At 38.4% G+C, this 19,164-nt stretch overlaps 1 protein-coding gene across 16 annotated transcripts in view; it reads left to right on the forward strand.

The window, feature by feature from the left end:
* Positions 1-19,164, forward strand: part of LOC114537661 (dystrophin-like) — an 88,692-nt gene that overhangs the window by 22,043 nt on the left and 47,485 nt on the right. For 9 of the 16 annotated variants that reach the window (XM_028558759.1, XM_028558752.1, XM_028558751.1 and 6 more), the window contains exons 28-49: positions 542-865; positions 2,548-2,872; positions 3,395-3,516; positions 3,823-4,107; positions 4,619-4,790; positions 5,012-5,160; positions 5,460-5,685; positions 6,701-6,951; positions 7,281-7,403; positions 7,891-8,091; positions 11,190-11,365; positions 11,947-12,097; positions 12,859-13,173; positions 13,514-13,778; positions 14,249-14,397; positions 14,779-15,111; positions 15,353-15,507; positions 15,981-16,167; positions 16,828-17,157; positions 17,522-17,743; positions 17,880-18,005; positions 18,407-18,635. In XM_028558759.1, coding sequence (XP_028414560.1) covers positions 542-865; positions 2,548-2,872; positions 3,395-3,516; positions 3,823-4,107; positions 4,619-4,790; positions 5,012-5,160; positions 5,460-5,685; positions 6,701-6,951; positions 7,281-7,403; positions 7,891-8,091; positions 11,190-11,365; positions 11,947-12,097; positions 12,859-13,173; positions 13,514-13,778; positions 14,249-14,397; positions 14,779-15,111; positions 15,353-15,507; positions 15,981-16,167; positions 16,828-17,157; positions 17,522-17,743; positions 17,880-18,005; positions 18,407-18,635 — 4,816 coding nt within the window. The remainder of the gene's footprint in view (positions 1-541; positions 866-2,547; positions 2,873-3,394; positions 3,517-3,822; positions 4,108-4,618; positions 4,791-5,011; positions 5,161-5,459; positions 5,686-6,700; positions 6,952-7,280; positions 7,404-7,890; positions 8,092-11,189; positions 11,366-11,946; positions 12,098-12,858; positions 13,174-13,513; positions 13,779-14,248; positions 14,398-14,778; positions 15,112-15,352; positions 15,508-15,980; positions 16,168-16,827; positions 17,158-17,521; positions 17,744-17,879; positions 18,006-18,406; positions 18,636-19,164) is intronic. The other 7 variants (XM_028558747.1, XM_028558754.1, XM_028558756.1 and 4 more) reach the window with 2 other exon arrangements.

The raw sequence follows: 19,164 nt of genomic DNA on the forward strand, positions 1-19,164 counted from the left end.
TTTTTTATTATACATCTTCAAAACAAATAAACGTTGTTTCATCAATTAATAATGATCGATTTTTCTCGAAACACACTTGTTGGACCAGGAACTGGTCCCTAACCGCTGCTAATCTTGTTGTTGTTGTTGTTGTTAGGGGGCGACGCTCTTTAAAAAAACCCTAAGGCGCTGGCATTACTTGTTTGATCGGAATGAAACTTGGCACAATTATTCTAAGCAATATTCCGCATCGATTATTGACGGAGTTCGAATTTCTACTTTTGACCTTTGAAGCAAGTTACAAGCAATTCTCGATATATTTGCAGCAAATAATATATACATATCATTAATACTCAGCCTATATATAAGTAAACGGAAACGATTAGAAATACATTGTCCTCTCCATTGTTATAAATACAATGCAGTTCAGAAATTAAACTCGGTTACGCAGTTCCTGGTCCCTATAGTACGATCGTACTTGTGTTATCGTCCTCCGGTTTGTAAACATGATAACGCTGCCCTGTAAACAAGTTGGACGCTAAAATCGATTGCATCTCTTTAGAATTTAATTCATCAACTCACTCGCAAAATGGCTGAAGTTCAGAGCGTCTCACAAAAAGGTCGCGAGCTTGTCGATCTCAGCGAGACTGCCCAATTGGACAATCTTGAAGACCGTATCAACCATGTGAACGAGCTTTGGGAAGATCTTAGCTCCCTTGCGGAGAAACGCCAGACCACACTTCAACATCAGAAGAAACAGGTTTCGGACTTTGAAAAAACGGTGGACGATTTGAATGTTTGGGTCGAAAGCATCGACAAAGCTTTGGCAGAGTTGGATAAAAATGAAATACAGAATAATTATACCGAAGCAAGGAGAGAATTTGATGTGAGTATGCTTTGGATAACCTTGGGCTTGTTAGAAGAATGTTTTAGCTGATAGTCCAGTGTGAATAAAGTTAGTTTAGTTTAGGTTTCCTTTTGTAGTAACACTGGATCAATAAGAGATAATCCTTACTGGACCTCTAGGAAGAACAGTTTAGAACTGATAGAGCTATCCAGTATAAATAAAGTTAGTTTAGTTTAGGTTTCCTCCTGTAGTAACACAGGATCAATAAGAGATGATCCTTACTGGACCTCTAGGAAGAACAGTTTAGAACTGATAGAGCTATCCAGTATAAATAAAGTTAGTTTAGTTTAGGTTTCCTCCTGTAGTAACACTGGATCAATAAGAGATGATCCTTACTGGACCTCTAGGAAGAACAGTTTAGAACTGATAGAGCTATCCAGTATAAATAAAGTTAGTTTAGTTTAGGTTTCCTCCTGTAGTAACACTGGATCAATAAGAGATGATCCTTACTGGACCTCTAGGAAGAACAGTTTAGAACTGATAGAGCTATCCAGTATAAATAAAGTTAGTTTAGTTTAGGTTTCCTCCTGTAGTAACACTGGATCAATAAGAGATAATCCTTACTGGACCTCTAGGAAGAACAGTTTAGAACTGATAGAGCTATCCAGTATAAATAAAGTTAGTTTAGTTTAGGTTTCCTCCTGTAGTAACACTGGATCAATAAGAGATGATCCTTACTGGACCTCTAGGAAGAACAGTTTAGAACTGATAGAGCTATCCAGTATAAATAAAGTTAGTTTAGTTTAGGTTTCCGCCTGTAGTAACACTGGATCAATAAGAGATGATCCTTACTGGACCTCTAGGAAGAACAGTTTAGAACTGATTGAGCCATCCAGTATAAAGTTAGTTTAGTTTAGGTTTCCTCCTGTAGTAACACTGGATCAATAAGAGATGATCCTTACTGGACCTCTAGGAAGAACAGTTTAGAACTGATAGAGCTATCCAGTATAAATAAAGTTAGTTTAGTTTAGGTTTCCTCCTGTAGTAACACTGGATCAATAAGAGATGATCCTTACTGGACCTCTAGGAAGAACAGTTTAGAACTGATAGAGCTATCCAGTATAAATAAAGTTAGTTTAGTTTAGGTTTCCTCCTGTAGTAACACTGGATCAATAAGAGATGATCCTTACTGGACCTCTAGGAAGAACAGTTTAGAACTGATAGAGCTATCCAGTATAAATAAAGTTAGTTTAGTTTAGGTTTCCTCCTGTAGTAACACTGGATCAATAAGAGATGATCCTTACTGGACCTCTAGGAAGAACAGTTTAGAACTGATAGAGCTATCCAGTATAAATAAAGTTAGTTTAGTTTAGGTTTCCTCCTGTAGTAACACTGGATCAATAAGAGATGATCCTTACTGGACCTCTAGGAAGAACAGTTTAGAACTGATAGAGCTATCCAGTATAAATAAAGTTAGTTTAGTTTAGGTTTCCTCCTGTAGTAACACTGGATCAATAAGAGATGATCCTTACTGGACCTCTAGGAAGAACAGTTTAGAACTGATAGAGCTATCCAGTATAAATAAAGTTAGTTTAGTTTAGGTTTCCTCCTGTAGTAACACTGGATCAATAAGAGATGATCCTTACTGGACCTATAGGAAAAACTGATAGAATATGGTATATTGGATGTGGATCCTGACAGATCATTGTGTTTTTCTTTAGCGAATCAAACTGGACGTGGAAACTAAACAGCCGAAGTTTGAAGAAATGAAATCGCAAAGCGGCGACTTTTTGAAAGCAGGAACACACATCATGGAGCCGTATCGTCGATTGCTGGAGAGACGCTGGGATAATATTCAAATTAAGATGAGGGAACTCGAGTACGCTTTGAAGACGCGTAAAGAAGAGAAGGATATCATTGATGCGGGAAGACCTCGGGATGAGCAGGTGACTATGAGTAAGATGGTGATGGTCGAGAGTGCTGCTCCTGACAGCAGCGATGATCTGTGGTGGAGCGCTGAGGAAGAGGAAGTACAGAAAACGCCAGGTGAGGGATATATGGGGTTATATTATAGACTACAGTACCTTACTACTTCATACTGTACCATGATGTACCATGATGTACCATAATTTACCATGATGTATCATGATGTACCATGATGTACCATAATGTAACATGATGCACCATGATATATCATGTACCATGATGTACCATAATGTAACATGATGTACCATGATATATCATGATGTACCATGATGTACCATGATGTTTCATAATGGAACATAATGTACCAAGATGTATCCAGATGTATCATGATGTACCATACTGCCCCATCATTTACTATGCTGTACCATAATGTAGGCTGATGTATCATACTGAATCATGATGCACCTTACTATCTTCAAAAATACTGTGATGTACCAATCTATATCATGTTGTACCTTACTGCCCCCCTAGTGTACGGTTATGTATCATGCTGTACTTCAATGTACAATACTGTCCACTACAGTACCACGATGTATCCTGCTGTAGTATGCCATATTATGTACTTTATCATTGTTATTCTAGACGACTTACAACAAACGATGCGAGAAATATTTATTGAAATTCGCACAATCCAAGAAATTACTGAAGAAATAATTGTCACCCCTCGTGCGAAACATGACGTAGTTGTCGAACAGAAGATTAAGGTAGGAAAGCAAGTTAAACTTCTCTATAATGTAGGTAGTATTCTACAATAAGTTGTCGTGGTTTGTGTCTGAACTACCTGAGAAAGATATCTCAAACGTGGTGGTCCAGTGTAGGTAGTATTCTACAATAAGCTGTCGTGGTTTGTGTCTGAACTACCTGAGAAAGATATCTCAAACGTGGTGGTCCAGTGTAGGTAGTATTCTACAATAAGCTGTCGTGGTTTGTGTCTGAACTACCTGAGAAAGATATCTCAAACGTGGCGGTCCAGTGTAGATAGTTTTTAATCGATACGACATTTTCTCTAGACCACCAATCGCCATCTTGACGATCTCAATCCGAAGATTGACCGAGTCTTGATCGAAGGACGTTCGGTGATCGATCGTGAACCAGACTTAGCCAAACAAGATGACACGCGAGAAGATCTCCTAAAGCTAACTGGACAATGGCTGAGACTTTGCGATGTTCACAGCAAAAAAGTTGTCAAGATCAACCCGCAATGGTACCAATTTAGAAGCAACGTTCCCAGCACAAAATTATGGATCACATATATGGATAAGCATTTGAGGCAGGTTGAACCAGAATCCGGGAAGGTAAACTATTCATCCGTGTGTGTTTCTAATGGACGACTTGCGCTTTAGAATATTTTTTTATGGAAGTGACTAGAGGAAAATAAATCACCCCAGCTAAAAAGATCTTACTTAAATTAGTGCAAATGCAAAGTTTGGCTGCGAAATTTTGTAAAATACAGAAAATATAGCCATGCGAAGTTGGCATCCTTTGTATACTTTTGTATTACCTGCGGAAATGTGTAATTAAATTAGTTACAAACTTTTGGTCGTAATACAAAGGTAGACAAAAATCGTCAACTTTGCATGGCTATATTTTCCGTAATTTACAACAACCCCAGCCAAACTTGGCAGTTTTACTAATTTTAGTAAGCTCTTTCAGAAAACGTCCTTTTTATCGTCGATGTAAGAAATTAGTCTACAGCGCAAGTCGTTCATTCTTTCTACAATTTCAGAAATGCTTTATAAGTTAGGGGCGTTTTAAAGTACGGATTGATGATGATCAAAATCTGAGCAAATTTCATGTTCTTTTTAGAAAGTTCTTCACGACGATGATCTTCATAGAGAAGTTTTGGAAATTGTTGAGAAGAAAGTGGAAGATCTGCAAGAGCGTGGAGTGGAAACAGTTCCTGAGAAAGATTTGCTCATTATGAGAAAGAAGCTACAGTTGATTGATAACCGCTTTGACCACTATAAGAAACCACAAGGTGAGCACAGAAATTTGACATGATCCTTACTGGACCTCTAGGAAGAACAGTTTAGAACTGATAGATCTATCCAGTATAAATGAAGTTAGTTTAGTTTAGGTTTCCTCCTGTAGTAACACTGGATGAATAAGAGATGATCCTTACTGGACCTCTAGGAAGAACAGTTTAGAACTGATAGAGCTATCCAATATAAATAAAATCTATCAATGATATTGTTCCAGGTTACAAGATATGTGTGTATACTGGCGATGATAAAGATGCTGGAACCAGAGCCAATGCTTACATCAAATTGTTTGGAACAAAGGGAAGAACAGACCAACTTCATCTGCGCAAGTCTGAAACGAATGATGTCCAATTTCAACCTGGTCAGGTAGAGTAGATTGGCATTGCTTTAGAGTAGGTTCAATGGCATCGAGGAAGGTTGAAAGAGAATAAAACATTGCAAAGCAGTAAGTACTAGACTAGTCAGGCTGGTATTAGTAGCAAAAGTCAGCGCTCAGGCAGACTAGCAGTACTGCAATGATCAACTGACATTGAGGAAGGTTGAAAGTGAAACACTGAATAAAACATTGCAAAGCAGTAAGTACTAGACTAGTCAGGCTACTACTAGACGCCAAACTCTGCCTGCAAACTACATATGTTCATGTTGCAATTTTTCTGTCTTCAAAGGTCGACGTTTTCACCCTTGACGGTGTCCCATCTGTCGGCGAAGTCGAGAAGCTCCGAATATGGCACGACAACACAGGACTGGACCCCTCGTGGAAGCTTCGTAGTGTTTCGGTGCAAGATCGGACAAACGGTGACGTGTACCTCTTCAACTGTTATTCTCTTTTAAGCAAAGACGAAGGATCCACTTTGGATGACATCAAATGCACTGGAAAGGCAGAACCCAAAGGTAAGCGACATACAATGGATGACGTTTTCCGGCGAACTCGACCATGGTCGTATTCGTCATTTTCCGGCGAACTCGACCATGGTCGTATTCGTCATTTTCCGGCGAATTCGACCATGGTCGTATTCGTCATTTTCCGGCGAATTCGACCATGGTCGTATTCGTCATTTTCCGGCGAACTCGACCATGGTCGTATTCGTCATTTTCCGGCGAACTCGACCATGGTCGTATTCGTCATTTTCCGGCGAACTCGACCATGGTTGTATTCGTCATTTTCCGGCGAATTCGACCATGGTCGTATTCGTCATTTTCCGGCGAATTCGACCATGGTCGTATTCGTCATTTTCCGGCGAATTCGACCATGGTTGTATTCGTCATTTTCCGGCGAACTCGACCATGGTCGTATTTGTCATTTTCCGGCGAATATGACCATGGTCGTATTCGTCATTTTCCGGCCAATTCGACCATGGTCGTATTCGTCATTTTCCGGCCAATTCGACCATGGTCGTATTCGTCATTTTCCTGTCAATTCGACCATGGTCGTATTCGTCATTTTCCTGTCAATTCGACCATGGTCGTATTCGTCATTTTCCGGCGAATTCGACCATGGTCGTATTCGTCATTTTCCGGCCAATTCGACCATGGTCGTATTCGTCATTTTCCTGTCAATTCGACCATGGTCGTATTCGTCATTTTCCGGCGAATTCGACCATGGTCGTATTCGTCATTTTCCGGCGAATATCACCATGGTCCTATTCGTCATTTTCTGGCCAATTCGACCATGGTTAAATTCGTCATTTTCCGACGAATTCGACCATGGTCGAATATGCCATTTTTCAGGCTGTGGTGATTTATTTTCTTCTAGTTACTACGATCAAAATTTAGTCTAAAGCGTAAGCCGTCCACAGGCAATTTCTCACAGAATTGATAAAATACTCGCTCAAACACTTGTCATATTGCTGCTAGGCTCTTCGGGAACGTTGTATGTGAACTAATGTTTTTTTCTGGGTCATTTCAGAGGCGGATGATGCGATGATGGGTCGACACAAGCTCTTGACGGTCTCCTGGAGGCAATATACTCCGCCCAAGGAACGCCATCTCGAAGCTGACGAGAAAGACGCCGAAGTGCGCATGTCCCCTGGATGGCAATTTGTGGATGAAATCAAACAAGTCTTTGAGAAGATCAGAGCGATTGAGAACGATCTGGGGGCACCTGAACTGCACGGAGGAGATTACGAAGACTTCTCGAAGCAGGAAGACAAAATTAAGGTGACTGTAGTTTAGAACTGATAGAGGTATCCAGTATAAATAAAGTTAATTTAGTTTAGGTTTCCTCCTATAGTAACACTGGATCAATAAGAGATGATCCTTACTGGACCTCTAGGAAGAACAGTTTAGAACTGATAGAGCTATCCAGTATAAATAAAGTTAGTTTAGTTTAGGTTTCCTCCTGTAGTAACACTGGATCAATAAGAGATGATCTTTACTGGACCTCTAGGAAGAACAGTTTAGAACTGATAGAGTTATCCAGTATAAATAAAGTTAGTTTAGTTTAGGTTTCCTCCTGTAGTAACACTGGAATGTCTGTGTTTCTTTAGAAAATTGGTGAATCAATCGACAAACTTCGTCCAGAAGTTGATTCAGTTTTCGATCGTAGTGAAATTGCTGTGCAAGACTGCTCAGGAAAAGAGGCTGAGGCGATTGAACAAGCCTTAGACAAGGTAACCTCACCTGCGATCAGGCGATTTAACACACATGAGGCTTGTCCTCACCGCAAAACTGCGTGATTTTTGAAGACGCTCAAAGAGCTATATTTGTTGTTGGACGGAAACAATATTCCGTTTGATAGCAATTAGTTCGCGATAACATCTCATTTGATGATATAGCGGTGATTACTTGACGAAATTCTGACGAAATCTGACGAATTTCACTGCGATTTATCTCACAAATCGTGCTTAAAACGATCCCAATTGCAAAAACTTTTCAGACGAGCCATTGTTTATTCACCAGAGTTAATCTGAAGAGACCAATCTTCGCTCTGAAGAGCGTACAGCTCGTCGAAAATTTAGAAACCTTTCTTGTTGTTTTGAAAAATGTCGTGAAAATAATGCATATTTAAGCATGAACTGATGTGATTATTAAAGGCCCCGTTTGAGGGATATTTTGCGAGATAAATACGTTGATACGGTTGCAAAATCTTTTCAAAAGGTCCAGTCTCGTTGGAGTAAGCTTAATCGGGAATATAAGTCGAGGAAAGGTCGTTGGGAGAACGCGGTTGCCGTTTGGCAGAGGTTCCACAAGGATATCAAAGATCTCACATTGTGGATAAACAATGCTGAGAAAATTATCCGGGAGACGAAATTACCCACCGGAGATTTGGACATCGACCGGGCGAAGCAACAACAGGGGGTAAGGAATCAATTTTTATTTATTTTCGATGATTTTTGCTACAGAATTTAGGACTAATAACGAAGTATAATCGTGTCCTCAAAAGCTGAGGGTCTTCGCTTGAATTTATACTGCAGGCTACAATTTATATATACCTAATCTCAAGCCGAGGGGAAATACGCGTTCTTATCTCTGCATTGATTTTTTTATCTGCATATAAACGCATTCAGCTTCAGGCGAACTGGGAAATTAACTTTGTAACGGAAACATTTCTGATAATTCAGTCGTTTCTAAGATTGCCCTCCGGTGAAAAGGCTGTTTATCGCGGAAATAAGTTTGTTTCAAGGAATGCAAAGTGTTCTATCTCTCGCGGAAACCTGCCCAGTGGCAATGTTTATATAACTGGTTTATTTGCTTGTATACAAATGTACCTTCGGCCCCGCGCTGAATACATTTAGGAGCTTATAAACATGAAAATGCTTTATTCTGAATGCGAAATAATGTTTCTAACTCATAACAATTCTGTTTGCATTTGAAAACGTGGCGAAATATTGAAATAAGTAACCCGTAAGCCGTATACACAAGAATATTTCTGATGAATTTGGCGAGCATTTTCGCAAGTGAAATTTTCAGCTAAATGTTAAAATGATATAGCTGTACAAAGATCCTTTCTTTCCTTTCCATCAAACCTTCATAATTCGCTAAATTTTCGTCGGCAATTAAGATGAATTTCAAACACAGGGAAATGAAGTCTGCTCTTGTTTATCAACTGTCATATTCACAAGAGTCTGTCGCAGAATCGAAAGCAAATTTAGATAGAATATTAAAACTTGCACGCCTCGTAATGAATAAATGATTTTTGAACAAATTTAGGTAAAACTAAACGACGAACGCTTATATATTGTTGTATACGAGGCAAAAATGTAAAATTACTCTTGCATTCGCAATTGAAACGTTTTTCATGGTCAATTCAAAGATTAACAAGACTTTAAAGCATTAAAATATCTTAAAATTTACCTTCAAATGCAAATAAATTTATCGCAGGAAGGCGCTCAAGTATTATGAATTGATTCGTACGGTTTGAACTTTTTTTTTTAACAAGTATGTAAAAAATTAAAAATATTACGCCAAATATGCGGTTGGCATCTTTCCTCAACGATCTAGTTTGAGTTTTGTCCAAAGCCTACGGACTTTTATGAGGCATTCCCGGCAGTTTTAAAACATGAATTCAGCGATTTCTTCAGCAATCTATAATCAGGATGTAGCCCTTATATTATTGCATATATCAATCTTAAAATACCGCCGTCAGATCAAGTAATTTGACACGAGAATAAGCGATATTCCAGCGAACTGCGGTCAAAATGTTTTTATATATCATATTGCATTAAAACGTTAAACGAGCAATCACCAGCGCTTTTCATCGTTTAAAATTTACTATCGAAGACAAGCCTATTTCATTCGCGCCTAAAGGTAAGTGCTAAGCGATTGATATAGACTGTCGAATGAAAACACACGATATTTATAGCGTGGTTACTTTTGATCGTCTAGTGGATTAATGTAACTATGTAAAATATATACAAATATTTGCTATAATTTATATCGACATTGCATGCTTCACTCGCTATTAAAATAACCCAGACAGTTTAAAAATACTACATTTTCAACATTCATTTGAAGGCAATTTGTTGCTCAAATACAATAAAAAAGCGCGCTATCGTTATCTTAACATGTAACCTAATAAACCCTGTAGATTAAGCCAATTTTCGTGGCCAATTTCTGTTAAAATGTCAGGTTTTTTGACTCGATATTGGATAGACATATATCACTTGTATCGAACCATAGTTTCGTAGCGTTCTTTGACACATACAGCGAGAAATGTATCAAGTTTTGAATGAAAATGTTTGGGTAAAACTGTCGAGCGATGCGATTGTTAATTCTTAAACTAATTGGGGATTAGAAGACGATTTTATTAATTTGAAACTTTTTAGCTTCGGGGGATATATGTGTCTTTTGAAATATCTGTATTAAACAGTTCTATCAGTTCTAAACTGTTCTTCCTAGAGGTCCAGTAAGGATCATCTCTTATTGATCCAGTGTTACTACAGGAGGAAACCTAAACTAAACTAACTTTATTTATACTGGATAGCTCTATCAGTTGTAAACTGTTCTTCCTAGAGGTCCAGTAAGGATCATCTCTTATTGATGCAGTGTTACTACAGGAAGAAACCTAAACTAAACTGATTAATTTTATACCAGATATTCGACAGTGTACCAGACATTAAAATTTTATCTGGGGTCATTTCAATTGAGCCCATTAACCTACGATAAATATCCCACTGTTACCTAATACATATCAAAATAATTGCTGCCTCATGCTGTATTGACAAAGGTTGCGAATTGATGATGAACTTTGTTATTTGAGCTTTAAGGTGATAAAAACGTCTTGCTAATGGCATATGGTCTTTTGTTTACATAGCAAATTCCTAGTGAAGCTCGCGGTCTTCAGCGCATTAATCAATGAACAAGTTACTTAATCAATATTGTATTACAACATTACAACTTCATCAGCCGAAACTGTTAGAGGTCCAGTAAGGGTCATCTCTTATTGATCCAGTGTTACTACCGGAGGAAACCTAAACTAAACTAACTTTATTTATACTGGATAACTCTATCAGTTCTAAACTGTTCTTCCTAGAGATCCAGTAAGGATCATCTCTTATTGATCCAGTGTTACTACAGGAGGAAACCTAAGCTAAACTAACTTTATTTAAACTGGATAGCTCTATCAGTTCTAAACTGTTCTTCCTAGAGGTCCAGTAAGGATCATCTCTTATTGATCCAGTGTTACTACAGGAGGAAATCTAAATTAAACTAACTTTATTTATACTGGATAGCTCTATCAGTTCTAAACTGTTCTTCCTAGAGGTCCAGTAAGGATCATCTCCCATCAATCTTATTTAACTGACAGCAATCCCAAAACGCAAACATGTTTTTACACTGGTTGCCCCTTCACGCGAGCCAAAAATACAAATAAATCCGAATAAATCCGATTATAAATTTTTCATTCTCAACTTAATACCTCGCGGCTTTTTAAATATAATTTGTTTTCTTTCTTGCAGCCGTTAGAACAAGCCATAGCAGATCACCAGAGCACTGTAACAGCTGTTAATACAACTGGTGATGAAATTATCAAAAACTCAAGTGTCGTAGAAGCGGAAATACTCAGAGACAAACTCGATGCGTTGAACAGACGATGGAAGATAATCTGTACTGAAGTCGCTGATCGCAGAGAACGGTAAAAAATGAAATGAGATTATATCCAGAATAATATTTTTATCACCAACGTTTCCTGAGATTCAATATGTCTCCCAAAAGACTTGCAGGAAGCTCTCAGCTAGTTGAAACTATTTTTTCATCTTATCAAAGATGTCATTTTACTCATTTTCAATTTGTTGACAAATTGGTGGCTTTTTGGAACCGTATCAAGTTTTTGGGAAAACGTTTAGCACATCTGGGGCCGGTTGTATCAAGCCTGTTTAGTTTAAACGGTGGATAAGTTGAAAATAAAAAGCGAGTCTATCGTTTTATTCAACAAGCGAACTAAATGTTTTTAACCTTAATACAAAGATACTGTTTACAACTACATATTCAGTGCATAATATTCAAGTTGACTCATTCAAGAGAGATGTAAGAGTGTTATTTCATTTTGACTTATTCACCGTTTAAGCTAAACGGGCTTGATGCAACCGGCCCGAGTCGAGAACTTGAAGCTAGTTTAAAAATGCCATTAATAACTTCTCAACAGGCTGGGGACATTCAGTGATAACATGTCTTTAAAAACAAGTTCTTAAATTTTGTTTTAAATTCGTATTTCAGGTTCCACGAGGAAGATATGGAGTACGAGGAGTTTGCTGACGAGTGTCGAGATTTGACCCAATGGATGAACGAGGTTGAGGTGACCTTAGCTCAACGAGATCCATCACCTGCTGATGAAGATGGTTTGAAACATCAACTAGAGAAAGTCAAGGTTTGAACTGATAGAGTTATCCAGTATAAATAAAGTTAGTTTAGTTTAGGTTTCCTCCTGTAGTAACACTGGATCAATAAGAGATGATCCTTACTGGACCTCTAGGAAGAACAGTTTAGAACTGATAGAACTATCAAGTATAAATAAAGTTAGTTTCGTTTAGGTTTTCTCCTGTAGTAACACTGGATCAATAAGAGATGATCCTTACTGGACCTCTAGGAAGAACAGTTTAGAACTGATAGAACTATCAAGTATAAATAAAGTTAGTTTAGTTTAGGTTTTCTCCTGTAGTAACACTGGATCAATAAGAGATGATCCTTACTGGACCTCTAGGAAGAACAGTTTAGAACTGATAGAGCTATCCAGTATAAATAAAGTTAGTTTAGTTTAGGTTTCCTCCTGTAGTAACACTGGATCAATAAGAGATGATCCTTACTGGACCTCTAGGAAGAACAGTTTGAACTGATAGAACTATCAAGTATAAATAAAGTTAGTTTCGTTTAGGTTTTCTCCTGTAGTAACACTGGATCAATAAGAGATGATCCTTACTGGACCTCTAGGAAGAACAGTTTAGAACTGATAGAACTATCAAGTATAAATAAAGTTAGTTTAGTTTAGGTTTTCTCCTGTAGTAACACTGGATCAATAAGAGATGATCCTTACTGGACCTCTAGGACGAACAGTTTAGAACCGATAGAGCTATCCAGTATAAATAAAGTTAGTCGAGACTCGACTTTAGAAACCGCCTCAATCTTTTTCAGGATCTTGAGGATGAAATGATTGGTAAGGAAGAAACAGTTCGTTCAATTCGTAAGACAGGGCAACGTCTTCAAACGAAGCCAATCCTATCGAAACCCTCACAAGAGGATGTCAAACGACGGATGGAAGCTGTTGAATCTCACTGGCAACGCATTAAACTCGCCGTCCCCAGAAGACGGAAAAGTATTGACGATAAACTCGCTGATCTAAAGAAGTTCTTGGAGAACCTCGAGGAACTTTACATCTGGACGTCAACCTCGAGAGACCTCCTCGACACCCAGACCAGCCTTGGCAAAACTCCGGACGATAACCTCGAGGTAAACACAAAAGTAGACGAAGGATTTTGTTTACAAAAGTCTTTCATCTTCCCCGAACCGATAAACGGCAATTCTTCCAAGAACAATGAAGGAAAATAGATAAAAATTGTTGGCTATGAAATGTTTTTGGCTACAAATTTATAAAAAACAAAATATTTTTGAGTTTTGCACAGGAAAACTTGAAATAAATATTTTCCCGCCAAAACTTTGAGCGGTCTCTTTGGGTGATTAACGGCCGTTTGAATTGAGATTTTAAAAAGAAAACTAGTAATATTTATAGATTTCTTTAGTCCAATCGCTTTGCAATACGATAAACAACATAAATGTATTGTTTTTTCAGGATATTAAACGAAATCTTAGCTCAAGGCGACCAGTTTACGATCAAGTGAATAATACTTACGAACGATATCAAGAAGAAAGCATTCTTTCTACAACCGCCATTCCAAGCAACACGCATGAGAAATGGAGAAAGATGAACGCCGACTGGGGAACGATATCTCGATACATTGATCAACCTAGGATGATTATTGAACAGCCTATAAACATTTCTGGAGTACAAGCTGTCTGCTCCACGCCAGATATATTAATCACACAAGCCGATGACGGTACGGAGATTTTAATGTGATTGCTTTGCCTACAAATAGTGATAGATCGTTTTGTTAACTCTTCCACTGATGAGTAAAATCATCTGACATTAGACAGAGTAAAATACTAAAGTAGGTCACATCTGGGTGCATTGCAAGCTAATGGGTTAACAAGAGACACTGACAGATAGTTTTGTTAACTTATTAACTGACAGTATTCTTCCACTGATGAGTAAAATCATCTGACATTAGACAGAGTAAAATACTAAAGTAGGTCACATCTTGGTGCATTGCAAGCTAATGGGTTAACAAGAGACACTGACAGATAGTTTTGTTAACTTATTAACTGACAGAACTCTTCCACTGATGAGTAAAATCATCTGGATTAGACAGAGTAAAATACTAAAGTAGGTCACATCTGGGTGCATTGCAAGCTAATGGGTTAACAAGAGACACTGACAGATAGTTTTGTTAACTTTGCTTTCTTACAGACGAGAAAACGACACCATGGCCTAAATTTGACAAGGCAGTTTCTGAATTGCACGACTGGCTGTCTCTGGTTGAAGATGTTATCAAAAATCAAAGAATTATGTTGGGAAATGTTGATGAAATGCAGAGACTAACGAACAAGCAAAAACAGGTGCATTATAATATGTTGATAAGTAATTATTTGTTTAAGTAACTGTTATGGGTTGATTATAAGTTTGTTGACAATAATATATAAACGCTAATACTTTGCTTACCAAACCGAAAATATTCGACAAAATTATTCAAATGTTAGGCTAATGTTGTAACTGTATAGAAACACGGGGAAAATTTTTTCTATTCCTTTTATAATATAAAAAGATTTTGTACAAATATTATAATTCGATGCAGTTACAAATTCTCATTACATTACTTCGCTTGTCAATTTCGGCGGGAAAAATTCCCGCGTTTTTATACAGTTATAGAAACACGCTTCTCGACCAATCAGCACGCGCGTACTATAAATGTTATGTTATAATATGTTCTGTTTCTTAAGTCTGTCGAGGATGAACTTCGTGGAAAACAATATCTTCTCAATGATATCTCGGAGATGAGCTTCAAACTGGAGGAAGAGACTGAGAACGAGTCGCATAAAAACATATTACGTCACCAGATCCAGTCCCTCAAGGAACACTGGCATAACGTCCAGCAACAGTCAAACGACTGGTTGAACAGGATTAATTTGATGCGGGATCTTTGGAGGCAATATGAACAGATTAAGAACGAGCTAGAAGCATGGCTTGCTAAAGCTGAGGAGAGGTTGAATAACGCAGAACGAACCACTGGAAATACTGTCGCTGAACTTGAAGATCTTCTCCAGGAACATAAGGTGATTTGGTTTCCTCCTGTATTAACACTGGATCAATAAGAGATTATCCTTACTGGACCTCTAGGAAGAACAGTTTAGAACTGATAGAGTTATCCAGTATAAATAAAGTTAATTAGTTTAGGTTTCCTCCCGTAGTAACACTGGATCAATAAGAGATGATCCTTACTGGACCTCTAGGAAGAACAGTTTAGAAGTGATAGAGCTATCCAGTATAAACGGAGTTCTCTTTTGTATTCCCCAGAGCTTCCGTGAGGAGGTGGAAAGCTGGCGTCCTCGAGTGGATAGATTGAACGATCTTGGAGAAGAATTGATACGAGAATTCCCTGAGCATAATCCAAGCGACATCAGGTTAACCTCACATCGTGATACTCAACGCTATAACAAGCTTTCTTCACGGTAAGTTCCCTACAGCAAGACGTGCATTTGACCATCAGTGTTGGTTTAGTAACCGAGTAGCAAGAGCATTGCACCGGCATCGCAAAAGCGTAGGCTCGATTCCTGCCGGAGGACCGATAGTTGACTCATTTTTCCATCAACTTTTCCTGGCTTGAATTTGAAGTGTGTATAATTCCACTCGAAATTAAGACCCTTAAAACCTCTAGAACTTACCTACATCGAGTGAAGTGCCAAAATCATAATTGATTCACCCTAACCGACCAATGTTGATTACAATTGTATAGAAAACTTTGAATTTCCAGTCTAAGACAGCGTTCATAAATTCAGGGTCTTAGATAGAGAGCAGGTTAAAGGTTTAAGCGTTCAGAGATTTCTAGTATAACTACATTTGTAGTGGCTGGGAACCAAAGATAATCTCAATTGCTGTAAATTCTGCTGTACCATTAACCACGAACATAACTGTTTTATTTCAGTTGTGATGAGCGAAAGGATAAATTACAAGAAATGCTGACTCGTCTGGTACAATTCCATGAAAACATGATATCAGCTCTGACGTGGCTCACTTCAGCTGAGTCTAAAATCGCTGAGCTGGACAGCGCCGTAGATGCGGCCGCTACAGAAGAACAACCAGATCTGAGCTCGCTAAAGGACGAATTGAAGGTACTCTTGTAGATCCATGATGTCTCTAGAGATAATTATGAATAAACCCTTCAAATTTAACTATATACTCTACTACTACAACCAGGGAGCAGCGTGGCAGCGTCTTCAAACAACTTAGCATCATTTAGGCAGTTGTTATACCACATTTGATGCTATATACTCCAGTATATTATCAAGTTTCCAATGTAAACTTAGAGGGCCACATGAGAGAATAAATTTTGTGACTACTTTTGAACTAAATTGATAAGGCTTTTGTGACTAAATTGATAAGACTTCGGCCGCAATTCTCAATACTTCTCGCCCTCAAACTTGGTGAGGAAAAAGATTTATAAACACTCAACAAAATATGTCTTGCACAAAAGATTTGAAGCTTGCTCACGGTAAAAACTTGTGTATACTTTAAGCCTCAAAATGGCCATTTCACAGCTGTCAGATGTGTATGATGAGCTGTCAAAACATTGCAGAATGCGTATTCAGAAGAAAAATTGAACTTTTTAAAGTTATTCAATAGTTTTCTCTTTGATAGCGATACAGAAATGCACAATTGCGAACCAGTGATTAGATTTCCGGCTTGAAACTTCATAAACACCAATTTCTGCGGTAAATTACACTCTATTCCCGCTCTAGGTAAAATATATTCTATTCTGCAATCAATTCTAGGCCCTGGAAGGTGATATTAATTCACATCAAGAGACATTCGCCTCTCTGAATGAAAATGGTCACGTGGTTATGGCCGATCTCGCCCCAGGCGAGGTGCTCACTGCACTGCAATCTAAACTGGATGATATGAACGATCGTTGGAATAGCTTGAATGCGCGGTCAGTTGATGTTGGTGATAAACTGGATGGCGGGGCGACAGAATGGCGCCAATTGTTCTTGGACTTACAAGAGATTGTTGACTGGATTGAACGAGCGATACAGCAGCTGGAGGCTCAGAAACCAGTTGGGAATGATCTTGAGACTGTTAATGTACAGAATGATGCTCACCAGGTTAGACGCTTTAAGATTGAAGTTTGTTTCATTAGAGAGGTGTCTGTATTAGAGAGGTGTCTGTATTAGAGAGATGTCTGTATTAGAGAGGTGTCTGTATTAGAGAGATGTCTGTATTAGAGAGATGTCTGTATTAGAGAGATGTCTGTATTAGAGAGATGTCTGTATTAGAGAGATGTCTGTATTAGAGAGATGTCTGTATTAGAGAGATGTCTGTATTAGAGAGATGTCTGTATTAGAGGGATGTCTGTATTAGAGAGATGTCTATATTAGAGATGTCTGTATTAGAAAGATGTCTGTATTAGAAAGGCAGATGTACTGTATATACTGTATATGGACTAAATCCTACCGTTGATCCACTAAGGCATTCAAGAACAAGATGAACATGCAACGTTTGGTCATCGACCGCGCTTTGGAGTCAGGAAAACGTCATTTAGAGACTCACGACACAGCACACCCAGCCTCACCATCGCGGGCTCATCTTGCTGACAACCTTCGCGTTCAACTCAGTGCAATCAGAGACCGCTGGCCAAAACTTGCCAAGAGCAGCGACGCTTGGCAGAAGACATTGGACGAAGCTTTACGGGTATAAAACACTAAATAATTTGAGAATTGAGCATCAATAGTAAACCTTGTTTGGTTTTCGTGGGGTGATTTTCTAACCCGTCTAAGTCGCTTTTGATGAAGTCTTATGTTCATTTTCTCTAAATCCAACCTTTCAGTTGCTTAATCTTCTCGAGAAGAACATGCGAGATCTTGATGGAAAACTCCAGGAAGCTGAGAATTACAGCAATCAATGGAAACCTGTTACGATCGAGGTTGTTCAGGACCAGTCTGATAATATGAAGGTACTACATTTTGAATTATAGCTCTATCAGTTCTAAACTGTTCTTCCTAGAGGTCCAGTAAGGATCATCTCTTATTCATCCAGTGTTACTACAGGAGGAAACCTAAACTAAACTAACTTTATTTATACTGGATAGCTCTATCAGTTCTAAACTGTTCTTCCTAGAGGTCCAGTAAGGATCATCTCTTATTCATCCAGTGTTACTACAGGAGGAAACCTAAACTAAACTAACTTTATTTATACTGGATAACTCTATCAGTTCTAAACTGTTCTTCCTAGAGGTCCAGTAAGGATCATTTCTTATTGATCCAGTGTTACTACGGGAGGAAACCTAAACTAAACTAACTTTACTCATACTGTATAGCTCTATCGAATGTAACCATTCTCTCTTGTATTTTCTAGCGTTTCCACGCGATCGTTTCCCCGTTACAAGGCATGTTTGATGATGTAGATGGCGTGGAGAATAACTTGCGACGGTGCAATGTGATTCTACCGTCGCCCTGGCAAAATCGTCTTGATGATCTGCACAGACGCTGGAAGGAACTTCAAATGAAGATGTTGAATCGAGAAAACACGATCCAAGAAAATATCACTGAATATGATATGAACATCACACAAGAACCTCTGCAAGGTAATCATTGCGAAAATTTGCGTTGACAGTGTTGTATTGTGGTGTACTTTGTTGTACTATGATGTACTTTAATGTACTGTGATGTGCTGTGATGTGCTGTGAGGGAATGTGTTGAACTTTGTGGTACTGTGATGTACCGTGATGTACTGTGGTGTACAGCGACGTACTGTGATGTACTGTCGTGCAGAGATGTATACTGCGATGTACTGCAATGTAGTGTAATGTACCGTGATGTACTGTGATGTACCGTGATGTACTGTGGTGTACAGCGATGTACCGTGAAATACCGTGTTATGTACTGTTATTTACTACCATGTACTTTGATGTACTGTAATTTACTTCGATGTACTGTGTTGTATTGTGATGTAATGTTGTGTATAGCGATGTACCGTGAGATACTGCCATGTACTGTTATGTACTACGATGTACTTTGATGTACTGTAATTTACTTCGATGTACTGTGTTGTATTGTGATGTAATGTTGTGTATAGCGATGTACCGTGAAATACTGCCATGTACTGTTATGTAC

The sequence above is a fragment of the Dendronephthya gigantea genome, unplaced genomic scaffold, assembly GCF_004324835.1.
Source record: "Dendronephthya gigantea isolate DGI-Jeju-01 unplaced genomic scaffold, DenGig_1.0 000161F, whole genome shotgun sequence".
Lineage (NCBI taxonomy): Eukaryota > Metazoa > Cnidaria > Anthozoa > Malacalcyonacea > Nephtheidae > Dendronephthya > Dendronephthya gigantea.